Source organism: Egretta garzetta, unplaced genomic scaffold (genome assembly GCF_000687185.1).
Source record: "Egretta garzetta isolate BGI_Z169 unplaced genomic scaffold, ASM68718v1 scaffold85, whole genome shotgun sequence".
Lineage (NCBI taxonomy): Eukaryota > Metazoa > Chordata > Aves > Pelecaniformes > Ardeidae > Egretta > Egretta garzetta.
In genome coordinates, this window is record NW_009259718.1 from 4,345,851 (window position 1) to 4,369,978 (window position 24,128).

At 43.6% G+C, this 24,128-nt stretch overlaps 1 protein-coding gene across 1 annotated transcript in view; it reads right to left on the bottom strand.

The window, feature by feature from the left end:
* Positions 1-11,262, bottom strand: part of LOC104126613 (antigen WC1.1-like) — a 41,209-nt gene extending 29,947 nt beyond the window's left edge. Inside the window, exon 1 of the mRNA XM_035894567.1 lies at positions 11,186-11,262. Coding sequence (XP_035750460.1) covers positions 11,186-11,255 — 70 coding nt within the window. The 5' untranslated portion in view covers positions 11,256-11,262. The remainder of the gene's footprint in view (positions 1-11,185) is intronic.
* Positions 11,263-24,128: the final 12,866 nt, after the last annotated feature.

Here is a 24,128-nt window from a genome sequence, read left to right on the forward strand (position 1 = left end):
TCTCCTTTATTGCGCAGCTAACAAAAGCATATATAGGCAGAAAACAATAACAAACACACATGTCACACTGTGGTTGGTAGAATGCCACTACACACACGCCTCCATCGCTACCGTGATTGGGACAGATCACCTGTCCATGCGGAGGGGCTTCTCCTTCTCTTCTGGTCATAGCTCCGCCCACATCCGCTTAAGAGCAGGGGCTGTCGAACGGGACTAAGGCGTGCCCATTCTCACTCAGCCAGTCCTCCACACAAAGAAGCAACTGAGTCTGTGCAAGAACAAGGGGTTACTAGCGGTGACGAAGAGGAGCCATCAGCCTTCATCCCCATGACCCCCGACGACCACCACAAGCAGGCACTGAGCAAGCGCAGTCGGGAGGGACTTACAGAAATGACCTCATGAAACTAATTTTAATACGAAGCGGGAACAGGTTATGCATATGTATAGGCGTATTGGGAAACTTCATGCATATGTAACACTTTGCTACATATAAACAGGACAAGTTGCCACGTGGAGGTGCACACGACTTTGGTGGGACTACCCCCCGTGCTGCCCAGCGCTGAATAAACATACCTACTTAACAATCTTGCAGATTGTGGAGTCTGTGTCCGCACATCACTACCATAGATGCTTCAAATATTATACAGTAACTTAGCACAGGGACTTAAAGACTAGAAAACACAGGGACAATTTTGTTGCATTCAAATGCAGGAATAATGGTGGAACACAGTTTGTAGGAAGCCAAACTTCAACAAGGCCTTCTAGGACCCAAGAAACACAGGGGAACAGGTCTGAGTCTGCGTCTTACACAGACACAGTAAACATCGGAAAAATGGAAGTGGATAGTCTAAGACATAATGATACTTAAAGGAAAAAAGTGGACTTGTGCAGGAATTGTCTTAAGGTTTTTTCCCAGTCAGGAATTTTAAGGCAAGGGTTTTGGAACATCTTTTTCATAAAAAAGATTCTTTACTTGCAGAAAGGTTCATATCTGCTTGAATAAAAAGCATACACAGAATTACAGAATCATAGAACATGTCACTATTCTGAATTGACATAGACAATGATTTTCTGTAGATGCTTGTGAAAACAGATGTTGAAACAAAAAGCCCTCAAACCTTCTGCGAAATTCCATCAAACCCAGTCACTGTTATAATTAAACAACAGTATGGATGGCATTCATTTGTTAGGTTATGTGATAGAAAGCTTGTCTCCCTGTGTAAAGGAGAACAGAGGAACAATGGCAGGCAGGCCCTGCCCTGACACCACCTAGGGCTCTCCCAGCAGAGTGATCAGCCCCATTGTCCAGGTGTGAAACCCATCAGATGAACCAACATGAGGGCTTTCTGGAGCAAGTAGGCCTGAAGCGGACACCTAATCAAGATGTTTTGAAACGATTTAAAACTTGGCAAGCAAACCCAAGATTCATGTACCTTCAGCTGAACTACCCTCGTTATGATACTAAACATCATGGCCCCAGGTCAAAGGACCCTTGCCCATAACTAGAGCCTTCCTTACAGGGCATGTACATGGTATACAAAGAAAGGACACTGTAGCTTTAAATGAATACGAAGTTTGTGAGAGCCAATAAGAAAGGGATGTGATTGGGTATGATTGATTGCAAAATAACTGATAACTGTTGCTCTAAGTGTATAAAAAGCTGCCATCTGATCACCAAGGCGTGCTAGCTTTGCAGAGCTACCACCTAGCACCCACCTCTGCAGAAATGAAATAAATATGCAGTGTCTCTCCTGAGTGTGTGACAATTGATTTACTGCACACTGGGCCACTAATCTGCTTTTTGGACAACAATAGTAGCTTGTATGGGGCTATGTTTTGGATTTGTCATGAAAACAGTATTGATAACACAGGGGTGTTTTAGTTATTGCTGAGCAGTGCTTGCCTAGCATCAAGGCTTCTGCTCTTCACACTGCCCTGCCAGTGAACAGGCTGGCGGTGCACAAGAAGTTGGGAGGGGACACAACCAGCACAGCTGATGCCAACTAACCAAAGGGATATTCCATACCCTATGACATCATGCTCAGCAATAAAAGCTGAGAAGGAAGGGCGGACGTTCAGAGTAACAGTGTTTTTCTTCCCAAGTAACCATTAAGTGTGATGGAGCTCTGCTGTCCTGGAGATGGCTGAACATTTGCCTGCCAATGGGAACCAGTGAGTGAATTCCTTATTTTACTTTGCTTCTGTGCACAGATTTTGCTTTACCTGTTAAACTGTCTTGATCCCAACCCACGAGTTTTTCTCACTTTTACGCTTCCCAATCTCTCCCCCATCTGTGACTGTTCACTCTACTCCTGCTCAGATTTTGGCTAACCCAGCTCATGCTAAGCCTGATGTATGCTGGGAGCAGTGCCATTAGGTCAAAGCGAGAACACTGTATAGGTGGGACAGGTGCCCAGAAAGAGCTAAAGGGCCATGATGCAGCCATGAACACTTGCAGAGTGCTGGCTCCTGCAGCCATCATCTTTGTTATGGCAGTTTCTTCAGAATCTGCTAACTTATGGAAATAGTATAGAACAAACTTCCAGGCTGGAAGGTATGAAGCATCAGCTTACTCAAAAAAGCCTTTGAAGCAAATCCAACAGCAGCTGGACCGCTGAAGCGTTCATCCTTCCTGGTGAAATACAGGGAACTCCCGCACTGCGATGGAGGAGGAAGGATGAGCACTCTCACCATCAGCTAGGTAACTATCTTTTTTTTTTTTTGCTCATAGGCGCACTAATTAAGAGTTACGTGTTATAAGTTATGAAACTTTATGACTTGAATCAGTGAATTCATATGACAGACTAGTCAGGACAAAGGGAAAATGAGCCCCTGTTGTTGTGATTGCCTATTGTATTTCTTAACAATCTCATAAAATAAAGTTTAATTCACAGAGTACATTGTGACACCCATCCCGCCAGGGGAGAGTGAAGGAGCAGCTGTGTGGTGCTTAGCTGCCTGCTGGTGTTAAACCACAACAGGTCCCAGCAACTGGAGTGAGTCACAGTACCACAGGTCAGTGTGTGATTGCTAGTGAAGGTCAAGCTGGACTAGCCAATGAGTAAGTTAATTGGCCTGGGAGCCAAGTATGTATATGTGTCTTTGTGAGAGAGGCAACTGGAGAAGTTGGCTACCAGAGGGACCAGAGGCCAACGACTGGAGAGATGGTAAGGTTAGGGGCCAACTCAAAGACACATTTGCACGTCTGTCAGTGCATGAGGCAATTACAGAGCCTGAGGATCCAGGACCAGGTACTGGATGGGCTGATGTCCTGGTTTCAGCTGGGACAGAGTTAATTTTCTTCCTAGCTGCTAGCATAGTGCTGTGTTTTGGATTTAGTGCTAGAAGAATGTTGATAAAACCTGATGTTTTAGTTGTTGCTAAGTAGTACCTAGACTGGTCAAGGACTTTTTCAGCTTCCCCTGCTCTGCCAGATGCACAAGAAGCTGAGAGGGACCCAAACTGACCAAAGGGCTATTCCATACTATCTAGCATCATGCTCGGTGGGGGGAAATTAGCCAGGGGGAGAGGGATCGCTGCTTGGGACAGGCTGGGCATTGGTCAGCAGGTGGTGAGCAATTGCATTGAGTATCACTTGTTTTGTATAACCTATATATTGTATTATTATTATTATCACTACTACTTTTTTCCTTCTACTGTTTTATTAAACTGTCTTTATCTCAACCCACGAGTTTTAACCTTTTTTTCCTGATTCTCTCCCCCATCCCACTAGGGGGGGTGTGAGCAAGCGACTGTTGTTCAGCTGCCTGTCAGGTTGAAACACCTTTTTGGTGCTCAACGTGAGGCTCAGAGGGCTTGAGATAACAACAGAGTAACCAGAGCTTATTAAGGAATTCGTATCTGTTAACAGTTGCAGATCATGATATTGATTCATGCATTCTTGATTTTAGTTTATCCGATCTGCACCACCCTCCTTTCTTTGCTGTACATGTTAAAAGTTGGTGTTGGTTTTTGCAGTTTCCTGTGCTCTGCAGTGATTAGTGATGTTTTGCTTGGGAGACTTGCTATTAGAACACTGACCTTGAGCCTTATCTGGTATTTGGGTTTCATACCGAAGTCTTTGCTGTACTTTGGGTACCACCTCGTGGAGAAAATTAGCAATTATACATCTGCTTCTGAGAAGTTTGTAGTGGAGGAAATACAGAATGGCACCTTTGCTACCTTCTTTTATGATGTTTCCTCCTTCATTACAATTTTTCAGTATTGTCAACATCCTTGGATAGTTAAGATATATCTATTGGTATTTATTTGAAATGTTGTTTCAGTTTTCTCCATGGTTAGTAAGCAATTTAAGAATACCATCCAGAGATCTGCCCCAGGGCTGGTTAGTTATGAGTGGCAGGTTGTTTGGGGTAGTATGGGCAAATGCCGAGGATGGTAGGCACCTCCAGTGTTTTGGAAGTTCACCCCTGAACAAGTGAAGATTCCTGAAAAATTAATAGAATATTTGGAAAAAGTATGCTGTCACCCTGGCAATTCTAGGGAGACACAAATCACTGCAGTGTGCTGGGGCCTGGCCCATGCTTACCAAGTCCTGTTCAATGTTATTCAATACATTCAAAGGGAAGAGAAAGTCTCTGCATTTGATGACAAGGCCACAGCCACTGTTGCTACTCCAACCCCGGCCACAGGCACTGTAGCTGAACCAGGGAACCAACCCATGCCAGTATCAGTCGCCCCTATATACAAGAAGAAATCCTGGAAGTGAAAGTCAGCTTGTTTAGAAATGGAGAATGAAAGAGCTGGGCCATCACAAGAAGAAGAGGAGGAAGAGCTCATAAATGAGATGGAAACCACCCAATCCCTAACCTTGAGTGAGCTGTGAGATATGCAAAAATATTTCAGCCGTTGTCCAGGTGAGCACATTGTCACCTGGCTGCTCTGATGCTGGGATAATGGGGCCAACAGCCTGGCACTCGAGGGTAAGGAAGACAAGCATCTGGGATCCCTTTCTAGGGAAGGGGGCATTGACAAAGTGATTGGAAATGGGGCACAAGTCCTCAGCCTCTGGAGGTGACTACTGTCAAGCATGAAGGAAAGATATCCCTTCAAGGAAGATGTCATATGTTGCCCAGGCAAATGGAACACCATGGAGAGAGGTATCCAGTACCTGAAAGAATTAGCCACCCTGGAGGTGATTTATAGTGACCTGAACAATGAGCAGTTACCCAAAGATCCAGGTGGAGTCTGACGAACCCGACCCATGTGGTGGAAGGTGGTATGGAGCACATGAGCATCATAGGGTTGGCAATACTGAACTGAAAAGATGAGGGACCAATGGTGGATGAAGTGGCTAGCCTACTCTGGGAATACAAAGAGAGTATCTCTTCCTCCCTTGGTTGTGGAGAAACTGTCCCAGGAGTTCCGGCAACTCAAAGAGGATATGTCTTAGTGATGGCTGGACCTGGGGCGGTGGTAGCTAGTCCCCTCTTTCTCTCTCTCTCTCGTTCACCCCGTCCTCCCTGACGTAAACCCACTCCCTTCTCTCATCCCCCTTTTTTCCCTCCTTTTTTCTCGGTTCTTCCCCTTTGCCTTTCCCCATTCACCTCCTCTGTTACCTCCTCACGTGGTTCCCTCCTCCCTCCATGTCAAAAATAAAGTTGAAAGGTTGTATGACATTTGACTGGATTTAGTGTCTTAGTCTCGTCCTTGGGATTGTATCAAAATCTCCCCGACATTGGATCGGGACAATGGTCAGTATTGCACAGATTATCCATGAATGTGAAACGTGCTGCAATCAAAGAAGCCAAGTGGTTAAAGCCTCTTTGGCATGGGGGACGGTGGCTGAAATATAAATATGGGGAGGCCTGGCAGATTGATTATATCACACTCCCACAAAGCTGCCAAGGCAAGCACTGTGTGCTCACCATGGTGGAAGCAACCACTGGATGGCTGGAAACATACCCTGTGCCCCATGCCACCACCTGGAACACTATCCTGGGCCTTGAAAAGCAAGTCCTATGGTGACATGGCACCCCAGAAAGAACAGAGTCAGACAACAGGACTCATTTCCGAAACAACCTCATAGACACCTGGGCCAAAGAGCATGGCATTGAGTGGGTATAACACATCCTCTATCATGCACCAGCCTCTGGCAAAATTGAAAGATACAATGGACTGTTAAAAACTACACTGAAAGCAATGGGTGGTGGAACATTCAAACATTGGGATAGACATTTAGCAAAAGCCATCTGGCTAGTCAGCACTAGAGGATCTGCCAACGGAGCTGGCCCTGCCGAATCAAACCTCTTCTGCACTGTAGAAGGGGATAAAATCCCTGTAGTGCATGTAAAAAACATGCTGGAGAAGACAGTCCGGGTTACTCCTGTCTTGGGCAAAGGCAAACCCATTCATGGGATTGCTTTTGCTCAAGGACCTGGGTGTGCTTGGTGGGTGATGCGGAAAGATGGGGAAGTCTGATGTGTACCTCAAAGGGATTTGATTTTGGGTGAAAATAGCCAATGAACTGAACTGTATAATGTTAATTGCTGTATAATACAGTATGTCATAATTTTTACTATTGCTATATATCCTATCAATGGTATAGTAGTAAGAATTGCCCAGATAAAGAAGAATGAATTTTGAAGAAACTGAGGAAGTGCAGCGGATGGAACCAGGACTGACTTCAGCATGCAACAACCCAACACCAGACCCCACCTCTCCTGCCCTGAAAGACTGTTACGACAGATGGAGCCCAATCCCGTGGACTAAATGAACCCAATGGAAATTTTAGAGGGATGGTCCGTAGACTAAGGGAATAATATCTGTGTGTACGTATCAAAAAATGGGAAATTGGTGGTGATTAATTGAAATGTATTGTAAGGGTAGGACCTAAGCATGACGTAAATGGTATAGAGTAAGGGGTGGATAATGTCCTGGTTTCGGCTGGGATAGAGTTAATTTTCTTCACAGAAGCTAGTATAGTGCTGTGCTTTGGATTTAGTACTAGAAGAATGTTGATAACACACTGATGTTTTTAGTTGTTGCTAAGTAGTGCTTAGACTAGTCAAGGACTTTTTCAGCTTCCCCTGCTCTGCCAGGTGCACAAGAAGCTGGGACGGGGCACGTGCAGGACAGCTGACCCCAGCTGGCCAAAGGGCTATTCCAGGTCATATAACATCATGCTCAGCAGGGGGAGTTAGCTAGGGGGGAGAGGGATCGCTGCTTGGGACATACTGGGCATTGGTCAGCAGGTGGTGAGCAATTGCATTGTGCATTACTTGTGTTGTATAATCTGTATGTTCTTCTATTATTATTATTATTATTATTATTATTATTATTATTATTGCTTTATTTTCCCTGCTAATGTTTTATTAAACTGTCTTTATCTCAACCCATGAGTTTTATCTTTTTTTCCTGATTCTCTCCCCCATCCCACTGAAGGAGGGGGAGTGAGCAAGCAGCTAAGTGGTGTTCAGCTGCCTGCTGACACAACAGCTCAGTGTCTGGAGAAATGCAAATTGTATGTATTTGCATATTTCCCACTGATAGACTTTTATTCTGATCAGCCAGACAGGAAAACATAGAATCATAGAATCACAGAATGGTTTGCGTTGGAAAGGACCTTAAAGTTCCAATCCTCCTGCCGTGGGCAGGGACATCTTTAACCAGATCAGGTTGCTCAAAGCCCCATCCAACCTGTCCTTGAACATTTCCAGACATGGGGCATCCACAAGTTCTCTGGGAAACCCATTCCAGTGTTTCACCACCCTCATTGTAAAAAATGCCACTTGTTCTGTCACTACAGGCTGTGGTAAAAAGTCTTTTTCCATCTTTCTTATAAGCCACCTTTAAGTATTGAAAGGCCACAAGGAGGTCTCCCCAGAGCCTTCTCTTCTCCAGGCCAAAAAACCCCAGCCTTTCCTCATAGGAGAGGTGTTCCAGCCCCTTGATAATTTTTGTGGTCTTCCTCTTCATCCACTCTAACAGGTCCATGTCTCTCTCCTGCTGAGGACCCCAGAGCTGGATGCAGCTTTTGGGGCATGGAGGATCATTCAGATTGATCACATAGCTAGAGAAAGTTTGCAGGACAGACACATCAGAAGCCCAAACTTTGGTCCCAAATTAGCACTGTTTCAAAACCTGAGACACAATGGAAAATTAAAGTAAACATCTATAGGACACGTTTGATCCAATTGTCAGTGTCTTGAGTGCACTAATAATCCTTAATGGCCTTGACCTTCCCCACCAGGGGTCTCCACCCAGACACTCTGCCCATAGGTCCACGCCTCCATTTAAGCACAGGCCTGGGCCTTCTGTTCCTGCCTGAGCTACATTGTAGGTGCATCTGTGTTCAACTCTGGCACAGCTGTGCCTGGCCATGGGCCCTGTTGATCTGGACTCTGAGACACAAACTGACTTCTCGGCTTGACCTTGGACCTGCCTCATCACCATGAACTTGCCTGATGATTTGAGGCAAGTTGGAAACAAGAGTTGAACCCAACTGCCACCCCTAGGTCTGCCGTGCTTGCCTCTCTTGGGTGCTGCAGGGCTGCCCAGCCCTGCCAGACATGTTACTGCAGCTGGCCCTTGCTGTACCCTCATACCAACTCTACAGCTCACAACTCACAGGAGTCACCTCTCCAAAGGTGACACAGTCAGCTAAGACAGACACAATTCTTAGTGAGTAAGATTGCAGTGGAAGCAAGAAAGGTGTCAGAACCTGACCAGGTGCCCCAAAGAAACCCGCACTGCTCATTATGACCCAGCACTGGGCAGCGATGCAGACAGAAAACAGTGCAGCTGTGCACAACTTGCAAATAGTCCAGAAAGACACCTCTCAGAGATCATCTCCTATCAGTGATGATATTTGATAAGTGACACTAAGAGCCTTGGGTTTTCCAGTAAGAGTTTTCAGAACAATCTGGTGTGGAAAATACCACCTTCCCTCTCTTCCTCAAAAGAGAGAGGTGTTCATACATATCACACTGCTTGCTGTCTTTTGGGATTGTGGAACAAGAATATATAATTTTTCTTTGCATTTGAAAACAAATCTAATTCCTCTCACTATTCCCTGTAGGTATGTCAGTCTTAACTCATGAACTGATGTGAATGCAGCCACTTCCTTCAGTAACAAACCATTGTTTCATTTCTTATTCCAGAATAAACTGCTGGCAGTAGTCAACTAAAACGCAATTTTGCCTCCATCTCCATGTGGCCTGTAGCCTGATTCCTCCCTGCTTCATCAGACACAGACAATATACCTTTGTCACATGATCACCTCATATATACACAAAGGTTTTACCTCTTTGCTAACACTGCTGGACTGCCTCACAATTTCCTGCCTATCATTTAGATTCGAAAACTCAAGAAGTTTAAGGGAGTTTATTCAAGTGACTGACAACTAGTAACTTCCAAAACCTACTTTTGTCTGCAAACTGTCCTCTATCCTCAATTTTTCTGAGTAAGAAAGTCCTTTGCATACATAGCACAAGCCTCTGATAACTATGAAATCCCTTTGTACTTGCAACATGTTTCTCAGAAGGAGTATAATCTTTCTGTACTATGTCTTTTAAGATTCTTCTGAAAGATGTTCTGGAGAACAACCCTTTTTTTTTGAAGAATATAGCTCAAAAAAGAGTTTTCTCAGCTAAAAAAGATATATGTTTAAAAGAGAAATAACTTCTAAGAAAAGTTAAATTCATAATATATTATTTAAAGGAACCAGATAACCTATTTCCATTAACCACATCCAGGAGTAAAACAAACAGCTCCTCACTTGACTGATTGACCACTCTGCATTTGAATTTTTAAATAGTCCAACATCTGATATTTTCAACACATGATAGCATGCAAGGCTGGATGCAGAGGTAGGCATAACCCAATCAACAGGCTTAAATATTCCCTAATCAAAACTATCATTTGCTGTGATCAGTCTTATGATACCTACAGGCACACTCTTGTATTTCCTCACACTCCATAGCATGTCCCACAAGTGCCTTCACTGAATTCAGTGGTACTAGTCACAGAGTGAGTTTCTGCTTGGATAAGAAGGCATCAGGTTTTCGCTTGCTTCAGCTGAAGACCTGGTTCCCCTCATAGGCCAGGGATGAGAATGAGCTGTGCATCCCTGTACCCAGACCCTGAGTGGAGGTTTTCAGCACACGCGTGTCCCCAGGGCCGCAGGTTTCCCACTGACTCCCCGATGGCCATGCCCCCGCACTGCCTGTGCGGTGCCACCCTCCCTGGGGACCAGCAGGGGGCTGCGGCAGCGTGGGGAGTGCTGGCTGGCCTGGAGGCGCAGACGATGGGTGCTGATGACAGTGTTGAGGTAAAGCTACTCTTGCCTGCATCTGCCAGCGAGCCACTCTGGTACTACTGCTCCCTGTGACTAAAAAGAAGTTGGCAGAAAACTTACTCTCCTTTCTACAGAACTGCTCAGCTGACACTCAGGATGCCTAAATGCAAATGTTTAGTATTGTTCTTCACACTCCTTTGCACAGAAAGGCCTGTGCCTCCTTCCCGTCCACCTGAACTGTGACTGCATCCACACTACTGGTGAGAACCTTTAAGACTAGGGCTCTGCTACATCGAAGTATCAACCATGAAGCCTTGTTCTCATCATATGGGGATGCGACCACCAGTCACAATGCCATAGTGCCACCTCCACGTGTACAGAGACAAAAATGGGTATTCCAAAACCTGGCTCTTGTCATCAGCTTCAAACATGTACGCATAGCTCTAGAAGAGCAGAGAGACAAATAGCGATAAGCTTCAGATATACAGGAACAACTGAAGGGACGGTATGTTACCCAGCTAAGCTCTGCTGGAGACACAGAGCATGCGCAGCAATATCGTTTGAACCGATGTTGAAAATAAGACCTGGAGTTATTAATTCTGTCTACACAGAGCGCAACAGGGGAGGCAAGACAGTAGTAAGGATACCCAGCTGGTTTCCATTACAGCGTAGCTGTTTACTAAACTCGGACTCAAATTCTTATGAGAATGGCCAGTCACTGATGTCTGAGTAAAATACAAAACTATTAAAAATGGCTTACCCTTCTTTCTCTCAGGATCACCAAGGAGATTGAATAAAAGACATAAATGTATTTAAACACCTTCTTGACACTTTGCCTTACAGGTTGATGGAATAACAATCTATTTATATTGAATTTACATTCCTTTCCTACCTCTCTGACTTACATGAAGTGAAGTATGTACTTACCCAGGGAGACCTGAATGGAGAGGAGAAGCAGCCACAATACCGGAGTAGAAAGATGTCCTTTAGTCGCCATCCTGATCACGGACAGATGACATTTCACCCTGTTAGGCACTGCATAGACTAAACTCTGCATGGGCTTCTCTGTGTCTCACAAAGGACTACAAAGGAGGAAATATATAGATTCACATGCTAGCATGAACTATATGAAGGAACCAATAGAAATATTGTTCACCTTTTTAGACATTATCAACAGATTAATCTCAAATCTGAAAGAACCAAAACCTCCAATAAAATTCAAAAATTGTGCCTCTGACCATATATGAAGGATGATTGCGCTTCTGATGTCATCATCAGTATTGTCTTGTTTTACTATGGGACCAACATCAGTGGTACAGCCAGAGCGGTACGCAAAATGGTTATTTCTCACTTGACAAAGCGATGTGGAAGTGCAGAACAACAGTCATTTTATGAATCACTTTGGAAAAGAAAAAGGCAAAGAAAATCCCTAAACTTGTAGGTCATCCATCTCCTTGGGAGCGATTGTACTCTCACTGTAAAATCAACAGAAGTGGTGTTTATCACTAGTGGTAGTTCTGTGAGTAAAAAATGACACCCGCTCTGTTTTTGAGGCAAGGTCAGGGTTTCCTTATTCGGTCAAAACTTGAGACCTGTATGGACAGAAGCTCTTGAAAGATCACTTTCCTTAGGATGTGAATTACAGGACTTCCTGTTTCCTCTGCTGAGTTTCTTTTAGTTTCAGGCTGTGTATTACCATTGCTGCTAGTTTTGCCCACTGCCTCATTCCCTCCAGAACGATGAATTTAGGGAAATAAAAGCTGCTGTTGATCAGACTGTGGCTACTTGACTCATTCTCGGCAACTGGAACAAATTACAGAGAGCTATCCATTCACACAGTCCTTTTTATGACATGAACACACACGCTCTTTTTGTCTGATGGAATCTATCTGCTGTTTATCCAGAATCCAAAGTTCAGTGATGTCCAAGCTGTTAGGTCCTTAGTACATCAACAAGTTCTGCAACCTCTTCTACTAGACTTTGACTGCCAGTTCAAGTTCTGTATAACCTTGCAGCAGTGTAACCTTGTATTAAACTGCTGTGGAAAGAGCTGCATGAGGAAGAGCAGAGAAAAGTCTGGCCAGAGGCTGCCCATTCTTTGCTCAGGAGCTGCTCAGGAGCTCAGACACTTGCCTGTGTTCTCTGCTAGAGCTACACGACAGCCAAACTTGGCTTGAATTTTGCTGATAATGACTCTGATCTGCTGACTTGATTTTATGGCTTGATCTTGGACCTACAACCTTAGTATGGTCTTGTTTGGATTTCCTGGACTGCTGACTTAACGTGGCTGCAGTCACCAGACCAATTCTGTTCTTTTTGTTTGGGTACTATGGGACTGTACCCCTTGGTGTGGATCCTGCCTCATGTGGATCCTGCCTTGCTGTCAGCTTCAGTACCTGGCTGATCTTCCCTTGCAGAGCAGCCTGCTTCTGCTCCCTAATACAGACCTCTGAAAAACAGAAAGTCACTGCCACTCCATTGGAAATCTGGTCAAAGTGAAGAAAAAAACACTACAGATGTGTTACTGAGGGACAGACAAGGTATCCGTTATAATGTCTGTTCCTGTACTAAGGTTCAGTGGTTTCACTTAGCACTCTTTTCCTTGCTGACTAGTAGCCATCAACAGAATTCTCACTGACATTTTAAACACACTCCAGGAAGTCTAAGAGTAAGATCTATTTCTCAGCATGCAGGCTCCTGATGACCACAGTCTCCTTCATGGGCACTATGACCAAGTAACCAGATATGTGCCAGTGCCTGTTAGAACTCCAGAATACTCAGCTAGTACTCTCCTTTTCTTCTCTTTCCCGTTGCATGCAGGGATGTCATCAGGATCAATATTCACTTGGGTTGGGACTGGCAGCATGGATTCCCTTTGCTTAGTGGGCCTGAGGGCTTACCTGAAAATCACAGTCCCCATGATGACTTTAACAAGTCCTGAATACGTCTGGTGACACCAGGATGTGTTTATAATCAAATGACCAGGAGAAGACATCTATTCAAGGACAAGTTCAATGGCAACTTGACATCACATCTGTCATCCAGCCTTATCCATCTAGCAATGTTTGTGAAGGACCTTAAGGTTATCTTCTCAGTAGACTTGGATACAGAATGTTCCTATATGGAAAAGTAATCCATTGGTTACCATTTCACAGCCCATCATAACTGTTAGTGTCCTTTGTCTGGATCGAGGGGCATTCTGGGACACCATCTATGCTCAGATAGCAGAATAAAAACCAGCACCATCTCCACTAAGCACAAACATCTTGGTCTACATATCCAGAAGTTCTGCTCCTTCCTCAGATGGATGAAACACTCTCTAAGTAACCCACCTACCCCCACCCCACCCCTGGCCAAACTATCTCCCTTCTTCACTTCTTTCCCTGGCCGCTTATAAGCCAGTCACAGGCTAAGGATTCTGTCTCTTCTCTCCTAGAAATAGGGATGCTGAGCAGGAATCTTGCATCTCTCTTTAAAGCTGCATTCATCTGTCATAAACTGAGTACCTGTTTGAAAAAGATTCCCTACCATCAGTTTCATTCCTCTGGAGGTTCATCCCCCCCTTTTCAGAGTATTCCCATGCTGGAGGCATGCAATAGAATGTGCTGGGGATAGCACTCAGCCTTGTGTGCTTGAGAACAAACTTTACAACTCTGTAACTAAAAATCTTATTGTATATGGAGTTGCAGGGACACTGCTTAGCACACACCCTCGGACAGGAAGATGTAATAGGTGTTGGTGTCTAGAATCTGAAAGAGGTAGAAGACCCTCACATGAGCCCTAATAAACTGAAATTTTGCGGCCAATAGTTAGATTGCATAAGAACACAGGAAGAAGATGCAGAGAGAATTTCCTGTGCTGCATGAGAAACATCATACTAGTATCAATTGCCTGACTTCCCTACTATACATTCTGAGCACAGAATGAAGTATATTTCTTCACAGAAATGAAATGGAGTCTGAGGATACTGATTGACAGCTGTTTCTTTGTTTGCCCAGTAGGTGCTTCAAGACATACTGCTTCTCCAGCAGTGCTTTCTTCCAGGGGCTACTGTTGTCAGCTCTAGGCATACCTTCTGGCTAAGAATTACTTCTTGGTTCTTTTGCAAGAAAAATCTGGTGTTGATGCAGTTTTCCTTACTGGGATGAGCAAAAATTAAGAGGTGGGCAGAGTCTACTGTTTTCCAGCTTGCAAGAAAAGAAGAAGAATAGTAGATACAGGGTAGGCTCCAATCTTGTTGGAGCAGAGTGAAGCTTTGTTGTTCTCAGGATCTGTCCATATACAGGAGATACTTACCTTCCTGCAAAATGGGCACACATGGTGGGAGCAGTCCAATAAATAGCCTACTGTTTCATAAGGAAATCTCCAGATTATAACATAGGCATAGTGAGAGATTAGTAGGGTAGAAGAGATGGTTCTCTCTTGTCTTCTGATGCTCCTCAGTTCTGCAACTTTGCATTTCCAGACTGGCACACATAAGGATGTTCTTGCACCATGGCTTTGAAGCAGGCTGCATGTGTACCACCCATGGGTTGTGCAGTGAGAGTAGTTGGAAAACTTGTGTGGCTGTACCCCACAGCTGAGAGGTGTGTAGGGACTGTTTTCACACAGACTCACCAGAGAGAGCAAGTACCATGGAGACACTGGGGTTTTCATCTCCTAGAGCAAACAACAAAGGATGTGGTTAGAGGCTCACCTCTTTTTTTAAGCAGTCAGCGCAAGTATTGTCTACAGTGCTAAGTAAAAGTTGGCCAGGGACTAATTCCTGGGTCTGGTGTCAAGTGGCACAGACTGACTTGCATCCACACTGCATGGGATTAATTCTCTCTATATCATATTTCCCTTGAAATGCACCAAAGTAAACCCAAACCAGCACCTGAGCCACAGGCAGACATTAAGTGCTTGAGTTTGCTTGCTTATTTCAGTGTAGGGTACCCACAGGGTCCCTCCCATCTCTCTCTCCTGCAGCTGAAAAGCTCCCTGATCTTCTTGAGACCATCCCCATGGCAGCATGGAGGATCCCTCCCCGTGTACACGAATATGAGGTATATAGAGTAGGAAGTAAGCAAGAAAAGTTATTCCTTGGAGTCTGTAAAAAACTTTCTTTCTAAAAGATTTTTCAAGACCTGGCAGTACAGAGCTGTCTAGTGGGAGATCTCTTAAGAAGCAGTTATAGTGGAGATGGCTAAGATGACCCATTAGCAAGCTCTGTGCTGGATCATCTGGACTACAAAGGAGCCTTTGTAGGATTTCAGACATGCATATAGAAAACATTTGTTAGAGACCATCTTCTGAGAAACAGAGGTCAAGTAGAGAAAGTCATCAGTTAGAGGGATGGGGATGAATGGGAATGGGTACCCCAGCTGTACTGACACAGGATGGTGGTACTATTGTCCAGCAGGTAGACAGAGGGAATCTGTGGGGCAGGAGATCCAGGACATCAGCAGATCTGCAGGTCACAAAAAGCTTGGTGTCTCCATCTTCACCACTGGCAGGTTTGATCTCTGCATAACAAGAAGCCCCTGTCACAAATTGCTTCAAACTCTACCTCAGGGCTTTTCAAGAAGGCTAAATTAGGGATGTTGACATCCATAATTTCTGAGGCATCAGCTCTAGGCACGTCAGTATGAGACCTTCCTGAACCTTTCACACAGCAGACCCAGTGGCAGCCTGAGCAGAAATTCAGAAGAACAACTTTCTCTCAGAAGCAAAGGGGAGCTGCTAGGCCTGCCATTTCCAATTTCCTAACTATTGCTGCAGAGGAGCACTTCAGTCTTGTGAGCCTTGCTATAGCCAAAGGGATATCCTGAGGGTGGCTCAAGGCACAGGGATGGCAGCATGTGGTGACAAGGGAGCACAGACAGGCTTTGTCTCCCTGGGAAGTGCCTGGTCTCTCTTGCAGCACCTGGAATCATGTCACCTGCCTCACTGAGATTCACACATCTGGTGGATTGCAGTGGAGTGAGAGAAAAGCTGCTCCTCCAGGCAATGGCTTAGGCCAATGGTATCTAGAAGATAAGTGGGGACATGATGAAAAGGCGGTGGGGTTGCCATGTTTTTTGCCTGTGCCAACCTGCAGCCTCATCAGAACCAATCTGATGTCTACTGAAGGAAATAGTAAGTGAAACCAGTTCAGGGATTGATGGAAAGGTCCAATGCAATCCCAGGGGCTGACAAGAGGAGTGGTACGCCAGCACTGCAGAGACAGGACAGTATGAAAGACAGATGCACATTGATTTCCTTGGAGGTCCTACCCACTGCTGCAATACAGCAAAAGGACCCCCTTCTCATGTATCTGTGAAGGTTGACAAAGGTTAGGACACTACCTGTACTAACACATGCATATTTTCTTGCATGTAAAATTATGTTATGTTTTATAGAGCAGATCATCTTGAGTGCCATCACATGGCATGTACAAGACAACCAGGGAACCAGACCCAGTCAGTGTGGGTTTATGAAAGGCAGGGCCTGCTTGACTGACCTGACCTCCTTCTATGACAAGGTGACCTGCTTAGTGGGTGCGGGAAAGGCTGTGGATGTCGTTTACTTTAGTAAAGCCTTTGACAATTTGCCACAGCATTCTCCTGGAGAAACTGGATCCCCATGGCTTGGATAGGTGTACTCTTCGCTGGGTAAAAAATTGGCTGGATGGCTGGGCCCAAAGAGTTGTGGTGAATGGAGTTAATCCAGTTGGTGGCCAGTTACAGGTGGTGTTCCCCAGGGATCAGTACTGGGGCCAGTTCTGTTTCATCTCTTTATCAGTCATCTGGATGAGGGGATCGAGTGCACCCTCAGTAAGCTTGTAGATGACACCAAGTTGGGCAGGAGTGTCGATCTGCTTGAGGGTAGGAAGGCTCTGCAAAGGAATCTGGACAGGATGAATCAATGGGGCAAGGCCAATTGTATGATATTCAAGAAGGTCCTGCACTTGGGTCACAACAACCCCCCACAACGCTACAGGCTTGGGGAAGAGTGGCTGGAAAGCTGCCCATTGGAAAAGGACCTAGGTGTGTTGACTGACAGCCAGCTAAATAGGAGCCATCAGTGTGCCCAGGTGGCCAAGAAGGCCAAGAGCATCTTGGCTCGTATCAGAAATAGTGTGGGCAGCAGCACTAGGGAAGTGAATGTTGCCCTGTACTCAGCACTGGTGAGGCTGCACCTCAAATACTGTGTTCAGTTTTGGGCCCCCCAGTGCAAGAAGGACATTTTGGTGCTCTTCCAAAGAAGAGCAACCGAGCTGGTGAAGGGTCTAGAGAACAAGTCTTTCAGTTTCTCAGAACTGGAATATTTCTTTCTTTAACTTTTCTTTTGTGTTGTGATTTTTTTCTTTTCTTGATGGTAAAGAGACTTTTGAAAGGCAAGTTCCATCTTATGTTTGCTTTCTTAAACAAATAGTGAAACTCATTTACTTCCTTCCTTTCTTAGAAGTAGTTTATGACAGGTCTTTAAATGTACTTTTTCCTAGTTCTTCCAAAACTCCCTTTCTGTTCAGAAAATAGGTTTTATTTGAATTAGGGATACAGAAAGCTATGCTGGATTTAATATGATGTCTGTTATTTTTGCGTGTATGTATAGCAGAGGTGGAAGACATGCTTTAAATATTCAGGATGCTCTCTATTCTCTCTGTTAGAGAGAATCCTTTGAATCTTTAGTAGTCCCTCTTTCTACAGTGAGCTATATTTCCCCCTTTTCCTTAAAGTTCCTTACCTTTTTTTCCTTGTAATTGTCTGAATTATACTTTTTGTCTATTCCTAATTTCAGGTTTTACCTCTGTTTTCCGGGTCATGTCATACCCCAGTTCTGCTGCAACATTAATCCTATCAAAATTTTGTTCCACTACGGATTTTCGGACTTGAGTTTTTGAGTTGAACTCAAAATCTTTTGTGTTATGAGACTCTGGGGTTTTTTCTTCTTTTTCTCATGAAGAAGACACCCTTGTGATGCCAACAGCCCTTTGTGTTATCTCTCAGGTTGTTCTTCTGGAGAAATATTTTTAAAAGCAGACCTGTTACTATTCCATATAGAACAAAAGTACTATTTTGAAGACAAAATGGTCAAGAAAGTCTACTGAAATAAGCATGGTGTTCCCTAAAGACAGTGGGAAGAGTAATCTGGGCTGGTGGTGCAAAGTTAGGATGCATCAACAGTACCAAGGAGGAAGGAGATAAATTGAGGATGTGGGTAAGGTGACTGGATGAAACACATTACTACAGAAAAGGAAGAAAAATGCCTAGAACTTGTCATTCTGTAATCAGTGAACAGGAACCATATCATTATTTTAAAACAGAGAAAATACTTAGTGCAAGGTGTGGTAGAACTATAACCTCCTCTGTTTCTTGGAACTATCCAGAGAAGTAAATCTGAATATGAGCAAGAAGAGATTGCTGTAGAGTAGACATAAAGACCTTACTCCATAGTGACCACATAGCATTTTCACCTGGTACTTAACAATGGACTCTCCTCTGTGGTAGGGAGGCAGGTCAGTGAAGGGGGAATGAGTGATATTAATGTAATATTTATTGATCAAGTGAGGTACAGGTGGGACTCAGATAACCACTGATGAGCCTGTGCTAATCCTCGAGTCAAGCAAGGACGGAACGGTTTCATGAGTAGAATTGTAAATTTTCCTGATAGGTGTTCAAGTCAGGGGAGAAAAAGATCACAATCAGTGTTTATTAGATCACCTTTTACTAGTTAAACTGTCAATAGAATCAAGCTGTTATTATTAATAGCAGATAACTATTCATACAGTATGTTCAATTATTGCCTCACACTCAGACACGCACTGACCGTTACCTGTTTAGAGCAAGACCTGGGAGGCCCATCCCAGGTTGTTGCACCAGGGGCTTCTAACTGAGCTCAGAAAAGTCCTTTAGGGCCCATTCTTCAGCAAGCTTGTATATAATTCTGTTATCTTGGTACACAGAAGTCACTGCACCCTAGGATGTGGTCTAAGTTCTATAACCTACTGTTGATATCATTGTGTGCTGGTGGCCCTGACAGACTTGAGATTCTTGATGTTCTGAGTTTTTCTGTATTCTTGGGAGACTTTTACACGCTGCCTCTCAGCACGTACCTGTCCTTTCCTTGATCTGATTTCTGGTTACTGTTTTTCCATTCACACACATAGGCACTTCTCATTCATGCAGATTCACCAAATAGGAGCTTTTATGATAGAAATGCAGCACCTGAGCTGATCCATAAGCCAGCATGTGTCCCACAAGACACTCTCCTATCTCATCTTGGAGCAGTAATCTTTACCTCCAATCCCTTTGGACCCAGTTCTCTTGGATCTATGTGAAATTTATACTTTATGGTTTCTGCACATTAAAACTTAAAATTTTAAAATATGTCACTCACTTCGACATAACTAAGAGGCAAACAGCTCTTGCCTGATTGCTTGAATTCCCCCTACTACATGCTAACATAGTGTTTCCTCTTGAATGACAGGAACTGTATCCCTGCAGTGCTCTGTTTTCCATACTTTTGACTGCAGGGGCACACAGTTTTCCAATTAAAATTGGCAAAGCATAGCAAATCTTTCTCTGTAATTTGTCGGTCTCCACACCCCCCAACATTCTGGTGACTGTCATCCTGCAGCTGCTTTTGCTGCCTCTTGGCTGTTTATCCCTGCCCGCCTCTCTGGCATGCTAAAGGTAGGCAGGTGAGGGAGCTACTGCCCCAACACTGCGGCAGCTGCTGCTCTGCAGCATTGAGGAAGAGCTTCTGTACACTATTTGCTTACCAGACGGTGCCATCAGTAAGGGCTTTTTGGTAAGCTTTGAAAGCACTAGGCTTAGAGGTAAAAGCAAATTCTGAAATATTTGTCCTACAGTGCTATTAAATGGATTTAATCAGAATATGAATCCTTATGTACAGAAAGCTGTACACATTTCAGAAAAGCCTCCTCCAGGTCTTAAGACCTTCAGTTCCATATATCTATAAAAGTGGGTGAGGAAGATAAACACAGACACACACACAAACACATGCCTTGTGGTCCAAAGTTAATACAGGTTGCTTCAAAACTTGTTTCGGGGCTATATAAGTATATGTGTCTTTGAACTGCTGTTATCTTGAAATAAAACATAGATGGAACTAAGAGATGAAGCTAGTACACTTAATGCTAAGGTAAAGATGGGGGCGTCTGAAGGAAAACAAGCAGTTAGGAAGGAAACTGCTTTCTTCTCTACTCAGGCTTTGCTAGAGGGATTTTGAGTTTCAGAGAAATGATATGTATCCTGTGGTTAAGTTAAACCTGAGCTTTGAGAAGGATTAATCTCTGTATCTCAAACTGACAATGGTTTAAACAAATATCTGAAGTGAAGTAATCTGGAGTGTTATTTATCTTTGTGAATCTTTATGAAATTATTATTCAAAAACTTCCAAAAGCCAGTCATACATTTTGTTACTCTAATGTGGGCCCAAATGATTTTGGACATGTGGCAATCAGAAATTTTCCAACAAAAGTATGACTCGAGGAAACTGTACGGTAAAGAAATATACATATATATTTGACAATATTTGGTTTTAGGGAGGACTCAAGTGCAAGCCAATATGATTTATATTGTAAGAAAAGTTAAAATGTCATTCAGTTTCAGAATAAACTATATTTTGAACTTATGATCCATTGAATGTCTCTATCCACAAGAGTTAAACAAATTGAAAGTAAAGTTTTAGTGACTTCTTCTTTCAGATGTGGTCTAAGGCAGATGTTTTTGGTGCACTTTCTCTGAGACATTTTAATTTATACATGGAAACTTTGGTGGTTTCTCTTTATGGCTATTATTTCTTCCCCTACCATTTTTCCTTGAAAAAAAAATTTTTTTAATATGATCCTCTGTTACTTTTTTCCCCTCCAGTATTTATTAATTCTAAGTAGTCATGAAATTACCTTTTATTCAAGCCATGTATGGTAAAATTAACTTAAGGTAACTGTTTAGGATTTCATGGTGAGTATGCAATGACAGAACAATTGATCCAATGGCTTCTGAAAAGTTGCATTAATGATGGTGCATTATGCTATGACCTTTGCTTCGGAGAATTGTGAGGTCACCTCTAGTTTTTAATTAAATGCCAGGATCTCAATTCTGAATATCAGAATGTTTCTTCCACGTTTCAACAGGAAGGAGGTGATGTGTGCATGTCTGTGTTTGTCCCTTTTTGTAAGATAAGTTTTATGAACTTTTTCTCTAAATATTTAAACCTTTCATCCCTGAATTTGAAGGCACAGATAAAAAACAGTGGATCAGGTCTCTCTGATAGCTGGCCTCTGGACCCTCAGATTCTCCAGTACCTAGCTCTTAAACTTCTCACTTTACTTACCAGCTTGAAGTTTGCTGGCAGATCGCACACACAGAAGAAGCAGAGAGCATACTCACATGAAAGCAGTTAGAATTTAATAAGAAGGCAGGACAGTCTATAGTGATCAGGTGCAGGGGCTGGCCAGACAAGTTTACTGCTTACATGCAATGGCATCTTTTATACTTCCTTTCCCCCATTTCTCCATTTTTCTCCATAACATGATCCTTCCCATTCCCTGTAGACATCCCATAATTCATCTTCTACATTCCCCAAATTCAATTGTTTAATCCCCAAATTCTCCTCTTCCTCCAAGCTCCCCATTTTAACTTCTGTACTCCTTTATGCAGTAGTCTGCCTTCGTTTGCATTGCATTCCAAAGAGAATTGAATCACCATTGAGTGCTTTACAACAGGGGCAATTACTAAATTAATAATCTTCAATGGTTTTAGGAGTAGCTGATTCAGTGAGATTAGCTTGGCTGAGTTCTTGATTTGTCAGCATTCTTCTGATTGCTTTCTGTGTATTTGTATAGACACTAGCCAGATATCCTTAACAGATTTTTACTTATTAATCTGAACTATACATATCCTATGAACCTAGTTGTGTCTCAGGAATCTTGATCCTTAAAAAGGTTAAAAAAGTAGTTCTGAGCTTTACTGCTTACAGTATGGAAACTCTGAATGAGAAAACACTCTTGAACTTCTAGAATGTTATTGTTAGGGAACATGTCACCAAATACTTGAAAGAAACAATCACTCCTTCAGTAGATCTCAGATTTGACTTATGACCCTCCATAAAGAGGCAGAGAGAATTAAAGGGGGAAAGAAACCACGACAACCTGCATCTGTGTGCCAGACTAAAAAATGCCAAATTAGCCTAGAAAACATACCTAACTGTAAGAAAATCAGCAAAAGCACAAAAATTCTTGTCAGCCATCTTCTGAAACCAAAACACTACTGTGGACCTCCTGGGGATGCAGTGGAATCAGCTGTGCCTGAAAATGCCAGGGAAGGGGTGGCACCTCATGGATGCAAACTTCCTTCTGAAGGAATAAGGACACTGGTCCAGGGATGGCTGTTCTCCAAAAAGCCAGTAAGCATGAGGTAGCCAGTGGTGTTGGACTCTCTTCCTGAACTACTTGGGTATGGTGGAAGAGCTAGCAGTACCCAAAAGCACCAGGCTGTGGCATAACATACCCCCAAATGTTGGAAAATTCCAGACAGCACTTGACAACAGGGGTTCCAGATCCCTCACTTCTGCCACCCCAAAGCCATTGAGGGTGGCTAAGCCAGGAAACATGATCAAATCCCTAAAGTTGTTCAAAGGCACGTGAAGGAGCGTGCTGAAAGGGGACCTTGGCATCTCACATTTGAATATTCAGAGGTTGGTTCAGTATACAGAAGCATTTCCACATGAATGTGAACCTCATTACAGGCCAACAAGTGCACAGAACCATTGCCAGCTGGCTGGTGGTCCTGGACACCTTTTCTGTGTCTCCTGAAGGCCGTTGTGGAGAGAGCTGTGCCTCAAAACACTCAGACCTTTAGGTACCCGCATGCTGCTACGGTATATACATGCCAGAAAACACCAGGAAATACTCATAAAACACCCGAAATCTCTTGAAGAAGCTTGCCAGACAGCTGTATTGCTGAATATAGCTGCCAGCAGTCTTGAATACGATATAAAAGGAAATCTTCCTCAGGATGTACTTTTGTCCTTCTGGTTTGGGGAATGGATGAGTTGACAGCACTGCTATGTGCAGCCCATAACCTCCATTTTTGGTGAGCTGTGTGGATCATGTGGCAGGATCTTTGAATGGGAAACCATGAACCTCCTGTAAGTTCTTATAGTTATGAACCCAAGGCCTTAATTTTACCAGAAACTTCATGCACATCTTTCTGTTGCCCCCCTCCCCAAACGTACAGAGAAAAACAGTATAGACATGCACATGGGGCTGCTGATGGTGGCTATGCTGGAGATTGGGTCAAACATCTTGCATGTTCATATTGATTTGCAACAGCCTTCTGTAGGGTTGGGGAAGGAGACCACTACCTCCTGTAGTGCTGGAGTCTATGCTGGCTTTACAGCTCATACATGGAGAAAGTGAGACACAGAAATTCACTGGGGAAAGAAAGAAACATGGTTCCAAGTTGCCCTTAAAACATGCTGTGACCTGGGTTAATTGACAATGATAGATAAGGGTGTTAACAATTTTGAAACAGAAATAAAGCCAATGAACACAAATGGAAAAATTAAGAACAATTGTTTTTCAAGGTTGTGTGTCATTGGAGTTCTGTGGTATTAATTATCAAAGTAATGTTTTATGACTTTTGTTAAAAGTCACAGTCCATAATAGAACCTCTTTAGGGTGACAGCTAAAATCACATTAAAGGAGCATCTGGCCTGAAGAGAGTAGCGTTGTTAACACAGTTGCAGTGACTAGGTTTCTGCATGATTCAACTAAACATTCAGGATGTGTTAAGGACAACAGGAAATTACTTCTCAGAAGTAATTTTGAAGTACATTTCAGAAACTAGAGGAAGGTTTTCCCCAGGTAAACTCCACAGGC